Genomic DNA, 13,566 nt, shown 5'->3' with positions numbered 1-13,566 from the left:
TACGGTGGTTGAATCCATGGATGCAGAACCCATGGATATGGAGGGCCGACTGTAGTATAATCCATTACTCTCATTTCTCTCTTTAAGGCTCACATTGTTCCAATTTGGCCAGTGGGATCCTTTTCAAATCAACTCCAGAGCCTTTTTGACATGTCCTCATTAGTTTTTGAATACTTCATTCCTTTTTGGCACTGTAAGTTGTTATATATATTGAGCTTTCCCTGCCCTGGACTCACAATCAGCCATTTCACAAAGAAGCCTTGGTTTCTTATAAATGCCAGTGGTATTTAGAAACCATTTTGGTGGCTACATCGTATTTTACTGTGTGGATGTACTATATCTTTAAAGTGTATATTTGGGGACATTAATTTTATATTAGAGAAAAACTGGAAACAGCACAGTGTAGAACAATCCTTCTATGTAAAGATTTGTTCATTTTCTCACGTTTTCCTAGAATAAATTCCTAGATGTGGAACTGTTATGGCAAAGAATAGGTACTTTTTAAAGATTATGGCCGGGCGCGGTGGCTCACGCCTGTAATCCTAGCTCTGGGAGGCCGAGGCGGGTGGATCGCTCGAGGTCAGGAGTTCGAGACCAGCCTGAGCAAGAGTGAGACCCCGTCTCTACTAAAAATAGAAAGAAATTATCTGGCCAACTAAAAAAATATATATATACAAAAAAATTAGCCGGGCATGGTGGCTCATGCCTGTAGTCCCAGCTACTCGGGAGGCTGAGGCAGTAGGATCGCTTAAGCCCAGGAGTCTGAGGTTGCTGTGAGCTAGGCTGATGCCACGGCACTCATTCTAGCCCGGGCAACAAAGTGACACTCTGTCTCAAAAAAAAATAAATAAATAAATAAAGATTATGTGATACACAATGTTAAACTGCCATCCAGAGAAATCATTGTTAAGGCTTCTGAGTTCTATATCTGCAATATTTAGCAGCTACAATTTAGGTCAGGTATTCTTTTTATCTGATTAAAATGAGTTCTGGAATATTGCTGTTTACTAAATGGGGACTTGTAGCATGATGGATTTACTGTTGAAATGATGTGTTTTTGTTTATGATATTATACATTTAAAAATTATATTTCAGCAGTTCTAATAATACAACTTACTAGTTGATAAGCATTTTTAATCAGCGTATTTTTTTAAGTGAACCTATTTTAGTTTCCAAAAATTTAGCTTTTACTTAATTTATAGACATAGCCTTATATTTGTTTTGTCACAATACTTTTACAAGAAATGTACATTGGTTTGTTCGTGTTCATAGGAGAATTTAAGGTGTTCTTTAACAGAGGTCCAGAATTTTTAGCCAACCTTTTAGTTCATGCTTTGATTTTTTTTTTAAACTAAGTAGTAAACTATAATTAAACTTGCCTTTTATTAGTTTTAGACTACCTGTGTGCAAATGAAGATTATTTTGAAAATATTAAGCTTAACCTGGTGATTTTTGTGGATGAATTAGTTCAGTGTTTAAAGGATCTCACAATCTCTAAGCCTCAGTTTTCTGATCTGTAAAGTAAGGATAGTAAGATTTTCTCATCTGCCTTACTAGATTTATTCTGAAAACTACACTGTGCCTGGCATATTGCTTCTCACATTGTGAACTATTGATTGAAAAAAACTAGAAGACCTAGTCATCCATCACTGTTGGCCTCTGTTGCCCTTCTTCTACCTTTTTTCCCTTGATACATAATTAATAAAGTTATATTTAAGTGGCATTTTTACAGTTTTCTATACAAAAGAGCCAAAAGTCATTTGGAAAATGTCTATTGTAAAGATTTCATATAAAAATCACGGTCCTGGCCAGGCACGATGGCTCACGCCTGTAATCCTAGCACTCTGGGAGGCCGAGGCGGGTGGATCATTTGAACTCAGGAGTTCGACACCATCCTGAGCAAGAGCAAGACCCTATCTCTACTGAAAATAGAATGAAAATTAGCTGGACAACTAAAAAATATATAGAAAAAATTAGCTGGGCATGGTGGTGCATACCTGTAGTACCAGCTACTCAGGAGGCTGAGGCAGAAAGGATCACTTGAGCCCAGGAGTTTGCGGTTGCTGTGAACTAAGCTGACGCCATGGCACTCTAGCCAGGGCAACAGAGTGAGACTCTGTCTCAAAAAAAAAAAAAAAAAAAAATCATTGTCCTAATAAGTGTTAATCTAAAAACAGCTTTATTATTTTCAATTGGCAATTTTATGGTATTTTTTTAACAGTGAAATTTAAACTATATGTGTTTTTGCCTATAAACTTTGGAATCATTTGTCTGTGAGCTTAATTATGTTCTTTTATCACATTCTTAAGTAATTGAGGACATTTGTAGGACTGCCAGTAAAAAGTTAATGATCTATATATTTTTTTTAACTAATCATATCAGTTGTTTTCTGATTTTTTTTTTTAAAAATCTGATCATGTGCTTATCATTGATAAAAGTCTACTCACTTTCATTTCAGATGTTTTCTTGTTTGTTACCCTACTTTCTATCTTAAAACTTCATAAGTATTTATATACTATAACAACCTGACATAAAAGTCTAGGAAGGCATTCCCCAAAAATTGTGAGACTTCTTTCTCTCCTGGATATGTCTAGTTCCAGATTCCTGTGATTCTGATTTTACATATATCTTAGCTCTCACCCTTCCAATTCTTGTTTTCTTCCCTGTGTGTATAGATTTATTAGAGTTAGTGGGTCTTAAGTCTTTTCAGTATACCAGTCTGCATTTGAGAGACCACCTTTACTAAAAGCACCATTCCTTAAGTAGTTCTGTACTATCCTGGCAAGTGTAAGAATCTCTCTCTTGAGGCTTATATCACTCTGTGCCCACCCATTACCACTTAAGGGAATAAAGAAATCTAAAGAAGTCTCTGAAATGCGGTGAATAAGAGAGTTTATCAGATTTCCAGAGATCTTAGCTTAGAAATGGTGAGTTTTCCAGTTTTCAGATAGGCTTATATATATAATCAGCAACTTTGTCAAATTTAAAATGTTTACAGATGTTAAAATCTGTAAATCCCTGAACATAAACATTATATGTATATTATGTCATTAGGTAGCATAATGTACTTTCTCAGTGGAGACTCTGAACAATGGAAATATATAGAATCCATACGTTTAACCAGAAAATGCAGTCCTTTTTCATCTTTTGGAAGATGAGAAACCAGTGTATTGGTCCTTAATTCCAAATTCTTTTGACTGTTGTCCTGTATTTTCATCTGATCTCCAGTTCCATATCACAAACTTATACTAAGCTTTATTTACCTTGCGTCCCCAAGCTAGCTTCTGTCAGCTTCTTGCTTTTATCAGTTATGCAACCCATCAGTTGATCAATGGGGCTCAAAATCTTGGTGTCATCTTTGTATGTTTTCTTCTTCTTTTATCCTCTTAGCCATCAAACATGTCAAATCTTCCTTTCATGAGGTTTTGTTTTTCTGATCTAGTATTCTAGTTACGATTCTTCCTCAAATCCAACATGTCCCAAATTGTGTTCGGAAGATTGTTGCACTTGGGAAATTATAAACAGATATTGTAACCACGTAAGTTTGTCACTCTTTCACATCCCTCCAATTGAACTATAAGTTTCTTTAAGGCAGGGACCAAATCTTATGCCTCTATAACACCTGGCATGCGCGGAATAAATACTTATAGAGTGACTTACAGAGAAGGAAGATAAGATTTTTTTTCTGGGTTCTGTGAGATATGCATTATTTGTAAATATGCCCATGTAAATTTACCATTATTACAGCATTTATTGAGTTTAAATTCTTAACTAACATTTAACTTGTCCTATGATTATGTAACATAATTTTTGTTTGATTTTATTTGTAAGGTACGTCTTATTCAGGTTATGAAGCAGCAGTGTATTCAGCTGCATCTTCCTACTATCAACAGCAGCAGCAGCAACAGAAGCAGGCAGCAGCAGCAGCTGCTGCTGCTGCTGCAACAGCTGCCTGGACAGGGACCACCTTTACTAAAAAAGCACCATTCCAAAATAAACAACTGAAACCAAAACAGCCTCCCAAACCACCCCAGATTCACTATTGTGATGTTTGTAAGATCAGCTGTGCTGGACCACAGGTACTTATGTTGTATGTTAAACCATGAGTCTTCAGTGGTTATTTTTGTAGTTAAGTTGATATTCTAACTCTTATGCCTACAAAGAGATTTACATTTTCTTTCCCATTAGCTTTCAGCTAATGTATATATATTTTGTTAAACACTGATTTTAAACTACTTGTATTGAGATAATGAGAATTGTATTCAGAAAAAAAAACTGTAAAAATGATTATGAATGTAAATGATAAATGGGCAAAGTGAGCTTTTTTCAGGAAGGAGACTTTGCTCTTTGAATGAAGCTTAAATTTAGTTAAAAAGTTTTATAATCAAATTATTTGGAATTTGGGAGTAAGATTGAATTTTTATTTCATTTCATCTTTAGCATCTGTAACTTAACTTTGTAAAGCCTTTATACAAAATTATCCAACTTAAGATAATTGGTTACTGCTAACCTATAATTTTCAGGATTGTATTTCTAATGAGACTGACTTTTCTATGTGTCTTACAGAATGTTACTTATTTCTATAACCTCTTCCATAAGAGGAATAGGTACTTTGGGATCAAGAAAGGTGTAAGGGAAGTGTTTTTTTCAAAAATACCAACTAATGAATCATGCAGGGCCTTTCTTTCTTTTTGATGTTGTTTTGTTCATGGTTGCTAAACCTTAAAATGGATGAATTTGTTTATAAAAGCTAATGGGAAGCTAAACTCCCTTCCCAGCCTTATTTGTTATTACTCTAAGAGCATCTAGTTTTTATATAAAAATTTGGTAAACAGCTTGGCAGATAAGTCATGTTATTTGAAAAGAAAAGATCAGATTTTGACTCTCTAGTAGTTTCTTCAAGTTATATCTGTCTCTCACCTCTGCCCCACTTATGTACATTCTTTTTAATTTACTGGAGTAGTTCTGTTTTTACTACTGAATTTTTGGAGTATTTTTAATTACTAGCATTCCCTGAGTTACACCAAATTAGGGAACATAATGTATGTGGCTAAATACATAATACTTCTCTCTCCCTGTTATGAGTATGATAGGAAATGGTTTTATTGTGGATTGCATGGCTGGTGGGGACAGATGAGGAATGTTTGCAGGGACACGGTAAACATGGAAGGGAGCAATAATAATGGTCTTAGTATTTGAGGAGTGTTTTCTTACTATTTTTTGACTGTTCAGAGGGGGTGATGTCATGAGTGCCAGACACTAACATAAGAGATTTATTGACTATGTGGGTATCCATGTGAAAGGATAGAACATGACACTAGGGTGACAGGTTAACAGCAGCATTTGGAATGAGTATATATGAGGCTGACCATTGATTTGAGGGTGCTGGATGGGTACAGAATAGGCTAAGGGTGCCTTAAGGGGTTAATGAGCCTTAGAGAAAAATATCATGGAGATTGTGAGAGACTAGGTGTGGACATAAGGGGAAGTGTAAGTTGATTCATATTTAGGGGGCCAAGATTAAAGTTCTGGCTGTGCCACTAACCATGTGGCCTTGGGCATGTTAGAGACCTTAACTTTGCACTTTTGTTTTCTCACTTCTATAAAAAGGACTTTTCCTAAATAGTTGAGGCTCAAACTGCTTCATAGAGCCACTTCAAATAATGAGAGGAGAATCAAATAGCTGGGCCTTAGGTCTTCTTTGTTTCAAAAACAACAACTTTCCCTACTGGTCTATAAGATTTCATTTGGAGAAAGGATTCTTATGTTTAAGAATTAGAAAATCATTGTTTTAGATAATCTCCAAAGTCCCACCCAGCTCTGAAATTGTATGATGAACATACAATTTTATGTTAATCATTGTCTCTCTTAAAAACAATTTTAAAAATAAAATATGAAAGAGAAGCCATCTGACCCCATTCAAAAAACCAAAACAAAATGGCCCAGCTGTTCTTCTCTCATTTTAATTAACTACCTTCCTCAATCATATTCCTTCAAGGTGATTTTTAATATCTAATTTTGCTATTTTGTTGGCTAATATTACCATAATTACTTTTTCCTTGCAAGTATATATAGTTTTGGCTCTTATGTACTTTAAATAAGCTTTTGTTCAGGGTGGCCTGGATTCTTATATAAATTCTATGTCAGAATACATTCTAAATTAGAGAAGTCCATTTTATAAATAAACATACCCGTTTGTAAAGAATCTTGTTAGCATACAGTAACTTTTTTTTCTTCTAATAGTGTAAGTACATTCCCACCCATCTAAATCCTGTAATTAAGTAATTTCTTTGTGGAATGATAACTGTCTTAGCATTCTCTGTCCAACATTATACATAAGCCATAAAAGATACCAATTCTTGAAACTGAAAGCTATTGCCTTTATACTATATTGTGGCTGTGTATGAAAGTGCTTTTTAATTCAGTGTTATATAAATGTATTCTTGGGAAACAAGGTACAAAGAACCACAAATATATCACATATGTAGGAAATGCTATATGCCTTTTTCAACTGCTTTTAAAATTTGTTTAGTTTTTTAAAAGAATAGTAGAGATTTGAGAACTGAATAATCTTAAATGATGTAGAAAGAAAATTAGTGAAGCAAAATTTGTCCTTTTTGTTTGAAACAGACTTATAAAGAACATTTAGAAGGACAGAAACATAAAAAAAAAGAAGCTGCATTGAAAGCCTCACAAAATACCAGCAGCAGCAACAACTCTACTCGTGGGACTCAAAATCAGCTACGTTGTGAGCTCTGTGATGTGTCTTGTACAGGAGCAGATGCATATGCTGCCCACATTCGTGGTGCTAAGCATCAGAAAGTAGGTGTTTTTTTCCCACACGCCCTTATGTCTTAATCTGTTTTCTTTTGCTTTTTCCATGGGGATTTAGCTAAAGGTGGCTTCAGATTTTGAAAACTGTGAGTGCATTATAAGCTGTTAATAATACGTAAAGGTAACACTGAATAATCATTGCTTAAAGAGTCAAGGACTGGAGACCTTTCTTTCCATTGAACTAAGCCATTTATCTCAGTAATTAGAAATTTTCATGTGATTATTTTCCTCCTTTCATCTTAATTATAGACTGTATGCATTTAGCCAGGTCATTTCATCTTTCTCTGCCGTAGTTTCCTCACCTGGTAGTAGACGGTGTATGTACCCATATCTGCTTCACAGGAATTATGTCGAAAACAATGAGTTTTGTGTATAAAAACATGTAACAGAAAAAATACAACAAAGAAAAATATAGTTTAGAATTTTATTCCATAATGTTGTTCCAGACAGACTTCAAAATCTATGCTTTTGAGTTTCCTGACAAATGTGCTTTTGTTTTATAGGTGGTTAAATTACACACAAAACTCGGTAAACCTATTCCTTCAACAGAACCAAACGTTGTTAGCCAAGCTACATCTTCAACAGCTGTATCTGCTTCAAAACCAACTGCCTCTCCTTCAAGCATTGCAGCAAGCAATTGTACTGTGAATACTTCATCAATTGCAACTTCTTCAGTAAAGGGTCTCACGACTACAGGAAACTCGTCTCTTAATAGCACATCTAACACTAAAGTATCAGCAGTGCCTACAAATATGGCTGCCAAGAAAACATCTACCCCCAAAATAAACTTTGTTGGCAAGTACTGAATATTCTCTGTGTTCCTCCTAACTCTGTTAAAGTGGTGTTTCTCCTCCATTGCAGCACTAACCTTTCTGTTTATGTTCTTGGTCCCATCTTCTCCCTTTTGTCTGGGACCTTACTCTTTCACACATCTGCCTGTTGTGTGGGATTTTTTTGTTTTTTGTTTTTTAAAGTTTTAGTCTGTCCTCTACTGGTTTCTTCCCTTCAGCCATACAGATATACCTATCTCTTCCCTGGTCATTAAAAAACTTAAAAACACACACACACACAGACCGTTTACCATTTCTGTAGTCTCAAGCTGTTAACCTAAGTCTTTCTCTGCTTCTGTACTTCCTGCCCAATCCTCAGTCTCCTATGGTGTTTCCACTCTACCCTTTTCTGAAACTCTTTTCACTACTCACCAAAGACTTGATTGCCAAATCCAGTGGCCAGTTTTCTGTTTCATCCTATTAACTTCCCTAATATTTGACACAGTTGACAGCTGTGCCTTAAAGCTTAATATATATTTCTCTCTCAATTATATGTCCCTATCCCTTTCTCATTGTCTTCATTGGTTCTCCTGCCTGCATGTTCATTAAATGGTAGTGTTACTAAAATTCCAACTCTGACTTTCATCTTACTCTGCTCCAGTCTTCATGGATGGTCTCATTCATTCCCATGTGTAAAGTGACTTTAAAATCTTTTTAGCAAGTTCAAAACTCCCACTGAGTTGGAGTGCCATGTTTTAGGTATTCTCTGGTCATCCTGTATACATCTCTGTAGATGCCTTCCCATGTGTCCCCTTCTAACCGATTCATTTATCACAAGAGTACCATGAAATAATCTCATAAAATTGCTGATTTCTCAAATGGAAAACTTTACTAACATTATTTCTTCTTATTTATTGTCTCCTCCAGCTGTTTACCTAGTCTTTTTGTTTCTATCTCTACAATATTTCTACAAAAAATGTCTTTTCTTCTTTATTACCATTGCCTTTTAGGCCTACAAAGTCTCTTCCTTAGAGCTTTGTCTCTTATTGCAACTAGTCTTTTCAACATATTCTTCAAACTTAACTTTCGTCAGTTATTTTATTAAAATACCTATAAAATTGTCTAGTCTTCTGGTTAAAAATCTTCCATGGCCTTCCCCTTGTGATAGGATAAAGTCTATATTCCTTAGTTATGTCATACAAGGCCCTTCATAATCTGACCTCTTCCTACCTTTCCAGCCTCATATCTTAACACTTTTTCCTAGGTGGTATGTCATCTCGAATTACTGACTCTTCCTTGAATTTATCATAGTCTTTTTAATACATTGATGCAGTGCTTTTATTTACATGCCTTTTTCTGTTCAGACATCACTCTCTTCTTTCTTCCTGACCCGTTCATATTCATTCTTCTTTCAAATCTCAGTTCAAGTCACACCCTTTCTTAACAGGAAAGAGTATAGTGGCTCCATTCCTCTACATTTCCGCAGTATCCAGTTCATACTTACTGCAGCATGTATCACATAATTATTTCTTTCTTCCCTTAAAATGTGGGCACTTCAAAGGCAGCTACATTGTCTTATTCTTACTCAATTACTAGAACTTATGACAGCATCAAGACTGTTGTAGATACTTAAAAATGATTTTGAAAGAAAGGTTTAAAAGCAGAAAATTCACAGTATGGTACTCTCTTGGACAGTTATTTAAGTAAGTTTAACAGATGATTAAAATGAAATCTATCATTGACAGTTCTACTTCAGTTTTTGAGGTTATTCATAATTCACTTCAGAACAACGAAAAAAAGTTTTGTATTGTAAATAATTCTTGATATAAGTTCATATCTGATTTTAGCAAATAATCAGTTGAAGGAAATAAGCAGTGATAAAACCTAAACTGGTTCTCTTTCCATCTTAGTTCTGGAAAGAGAACTTTAGTTGAAAACTTTATTTGAATTAAATTTTCAGAGAAAACTAATCATTGGACTTATCTTTTTTAAAAGGAATAAATACTATTCATTTGTTTAGTGATTTGCCAAGGAACTAAGGATACAAGCATGAGTTAGGCTTAGTCTCTAACAGTTCAGATATTTGCTGTTCACTTTTAGAGTATGGGGAGTTGTAGGGGTATGTCGTTGGATGTTCAGAGATGGAAAAGGAAAAAATTCAGAAATGTATTTCACTAATAGGATAAAAACAGCTAGTTTATGTGGTTCTTAAAAATTCTTATCTATTGTATGTCAAACAGTAGTTTGACTATTGGTAGTTAAGATAAGAACTTTATCTGAGGTTTTCATTGTATCAGGTTTATGTAATTATATAAAAATAAAATTACAGTAATTTTTTGCTTTTCTAGGTGGTAATAAGCTGCAGTCAACAGGAAATAAATCAGACGACTTAAAAGGAACTGAATGTGTTAAAAGTACTCCTGTCACTTCTACTGTCCAAATTCCAGAAGTAAAGCCAGATACTGTGTCAGAGCCAGTCACACCTGCGTCTCTTGCTGCTTTGCAGAGTGATGTACAGCCAGTGGGCCATGATTATGTAGAGGAGGTAATCTGTTTGAAAATTCCATTGCTGCGAAATTAGATAAAGGAAAAAGTGTCACTTTGTTGCAAGCATGCTTTACACGTAAAATTAAATTATACTTAATTAGATTTAGGTTGCTTATGAAAGGATCTCAGAGGAATCTTTGTTATATAAAAGAATGCCCTTTACGCCTGCCCAAGTGACATCACAATTTTTTTTTATTAATTTTCGTATATCCATTTCCTTGTTAACACTGTCACTGTGGAGTAAAGTAATGTTCCATATATTGGAGGACATTCTTATAACTCTTAGACTATCATAAAACAAAATGTTTAAAAATTCTGAGCAGCAAAAATGTTGATGGAGAGAGCCAGTATTTCCCTTTTTGAATAATCACTTAGTTTTCTGTGTAAAATTATAGTTGCCAACTTAACAGAACCAGTTTATTTGGTTTCTCAGGCTGATTACAAAACTATTCCTATTTTCCAGGTAAACTCAGTAAAATGGAGGAGTGAGGGGACCTCAGAGGGGCTTGAGTAAATATTTTCTGTTAGCAGAAAGACCATACAGTGGTGTAATACTGTTTACTTTCACTTTATTATAGAGCATGTATAAGTTTTCTGAACTTCAGTGTCTACATCTATAAAATTGGGATTTTCCCCAACAAAATTGTGAAGATTAAATGAAATAAAATACCTAGCACAGTGCCTAGCTATAGTAGGTTTTGGGTAAATATTTGCTCTTTCATCCATTTTCCTATCAAGGAAAATTTCGTATTATGTTGAGTTCTTTGTTTATAAGGTGGACACCTGCATTATTTAATTTATAAGCAGTTCACAGACAACTCTAACTTGAAGTGTTATCTCTTACAAGAGTAAGATTTGGCTGTCTAAAAAAATATTCTTGGCCAAAACACCATAAAGTCGGGTGATGATTACATTCAGAGCCAGTATTAAAGCTGGCACACTTTGAACTTAGTATCCATTATAGACTCCACAGTAACATTTCAGTCTATTTGTTCTCCTCATTGTGCAGTTAGAAAAAATTCATCTTGATTTTCCATAATGTTATATACATAAAATACTAAGCTTTGAGAAGTTTGTATACCAAAATAATGCTGTTAGTCATCTTTATCTCCAAGAACAATACTTGGCCAGTAGCAGGTATTCAGTAACTATTTATTAAAGAATTGAACGCATCAAGCTGTATTTAAATCTAAGTGTTTACATATAGGCAAAAATATTAAAATGGAAGATAATTACAAAAGCAAATATATGCTAACACATCTTGCGAAGTACAGTTAAAAATTCCAGGGCTCGGCCGGGCGCGGTGGCTCACGCCTGTAATCCTAGCACTCTGGGAGGCCGAGGTGGGTGGATTGCTCGAGGTCAGGAGTTCGAGGCCAGCCTGAGCAAGAGTGAGACCCCGTCTCTACTAAAAATAGAAAGAAATTATCTGGCCAACTAAAATATATATAGAAAAAAAATTAGCCTGGCATGGTGGCGCATGCCTGTAGTCCCAGCTACTTGGGAGGCTGAGACAGTAGAATCGCTTAAGCCCAGGAGATTGAGGTTGCTGTGAGCTAGGCTGACGCCACGGCACTCACTCTAGCCAGGGCAACAAAGTGACACTCTGTCTCACACACACACAAAAAAAAAATTCCAGGGCTCAGTGGCTCACTCCTATAATCCCAGCTAGGATGAGGCAGGAGGATCACTTGAGCCCAGGAGTTCAAGACCAACCTGGGCAATATAGTGAGACCTCATCTCTACAAATAAATTTTTTAATTAGCCGACTGTGGTGGCATGTGCCTGTAGTCCCAGCTACTGAGGCAGCTAAGCTGGGGGATCACTTGAGCCCAGGAGCTGAGGCTGCAATAAGCTATCATCCCACCATTGCATTCCAGCCTGGGCAACAGAGCAAGACCACATGTCTTTAAAAAATTTAAAAAAAAGAAGAATCCAACTTTTAGTTTCATTTGCAGTTTCTATCCTTTTTAAAAATTAGACACATTGCCACTCAGATTCTAATTGTTGACAGCTTTATCAAAATATTTGTGAGGGTTTATGAATGAAATCTTCAACTATTATAACATTTCTGTTAAGATTCTTGAATTTTTTTTGTACGCCAAGGTACGAAATGATGAAGGAAAAGTAATTCGCTTCCATTGTAAATTATGCGAGTGCAGCTTTAATGATCCCAATGCTAAGGAGATGCACTTAAAAGGGCGAAGACACAGACTTCAATATAAAGTGAGTATAATTTCAACCATTACCTTTTTTTCTTTAACAATTTGGAACATTCTTTATTTAAAACAAAGTATCTGAACACAATTTACCCAGTCCATGAATTCCCATTCTGAGATTAGCATGTCATGTTGATAGACTCATTTAACTAGGCTCAAATGTTTAGATTTTATTTATCATTATTTTATTGTTAAATGTAAGTAAGAACAACATGATTATGTTCTCATCAGTTTTAGTAACTGTGGCAGAATAAAACTGAAACATTGGATCAAGTAATCATGTAAAGATAATTGCTTCACATAGGCTCTTTGAAAAAAGTATCAAGTCTCCACCTGCCTCCTTTATTTTGGTAGATTTTCCACAAAAATGAATTTTGTGATGAGTTGATATGTTGGAAAGTCCCTTCATTTATCTTATCTTAGGAATTCCTTGTTGAATACACTTCAAGTATTAAGATAAATTCAAATATTCTATTTAAAGTTTTTAACTAGCCTGGACGAATGCCCCAGATGCATGTTTTCTCTTTTAAACACAAATGGGATAAAAATCAATAATCAGTGTTAAAAGTTAGTACTTAATATGAAAAGAAACTTTTTAACCATGACGCAGACATTTAGAATCATCTGTTTATAAACAAGTACAATTGACCCTTGAACAATGAATGCGGTTGTTAGGGACACTGACCCACCACGACCACCATGCGGTCTAAAATTTGCTTATAACTTTTGACTCCCCAAAAACTTAACTACTAATAGCCTAGGGTAGACTGGAAGCCTTACCAATAACATAAACAGTCTTAGCACATATTTGGTATGTTATATGTATTATGGACTGTATTCTTACAAAATAAAGTAAGCTAGAGAAAAAAATGTTATTAAGAAAATCGTACAGAAGACAAAATATATTTAGTATTCGTTAAGTGGAAGTAGATAATCATAAAGGACTTCATCCTTATCATCTTAACATTGTGTAGGAGGAGGAAGAGGAGGGGTTAGGGGTAGCTGAAGCAGAAGAAAGTGTGCAGCATATAAGTGGACCTGTGTAATTCAAACCCATGTTGTTCTGGGTCAACTGTAAAATAAAATTAAATATCCGACAGTCTCCATAAGGATTTCATATGACTTTCTATTGGTCAATACTAAGTTACCTACTTTTGGCGGGGCGCAGTGGCTCACGCCTGTAATCCTAGCCCCTG

General features: G+C 35.2%; 1 protein-coding gene across 3 annotated transcripts in view; it reads left to right on the top strand.

Annotated features, from left to right (window-relative positions):
- Nucleotides 1-13,566, top strand: part of ZFR (zinc finger RNA binding protein) — an 81,304-nt gene that overhangs the window by 30,561 nt on the left and 37,177 nt on the right. For all 3 annotated transcript variants that reach the window (XM_045565796.1, XM_045565797.1, XM_045565798.1), the window contains 5 exons: nucleotides 3,832-4,079; nucleotides 6,631-6,822; nucleotides 7,338-7,629; nucleotides 9,953-10,149; nucleotides 12,258-12,377. In XM_045565796.1, the coding sequence (XP_045421752.1) occupies nucleotides 3,832-4,079; nucleotides 6,631-6,822; nucleotides 7,338-7,629; nucleotides 9,953-10,149; nucleotides 12,258-12,377 (1,049 nt within the window). The remainder of the gene's footprint in view (nucleotides 1-3,831; nucleotides 4,080-6,630; nucleotides 6,823-7,337; nucleotides 7,630-9,952; nucleotides 10,150-12,257; nucleotides 12,378-13,566) is intronic.

Source organism: Lemur catta, chromosome 12 (genome assembly GCF_020740605.2).
Source record: "Lemur catta isolate mLemCat1 chromosome 12, mLemCat1.pri, whole genome shotgun sequence".
Taxonomy (NCBI): Eukaryota; Metazoa; Chordata; class Mammalia; order Primates; family Lemuridae; genus Lemur; species Lemur catta.
Note: the sequence above shows the minus strand (reverse complement) of the source record. Positions and strands in the feature narration are given on the sequence as shown.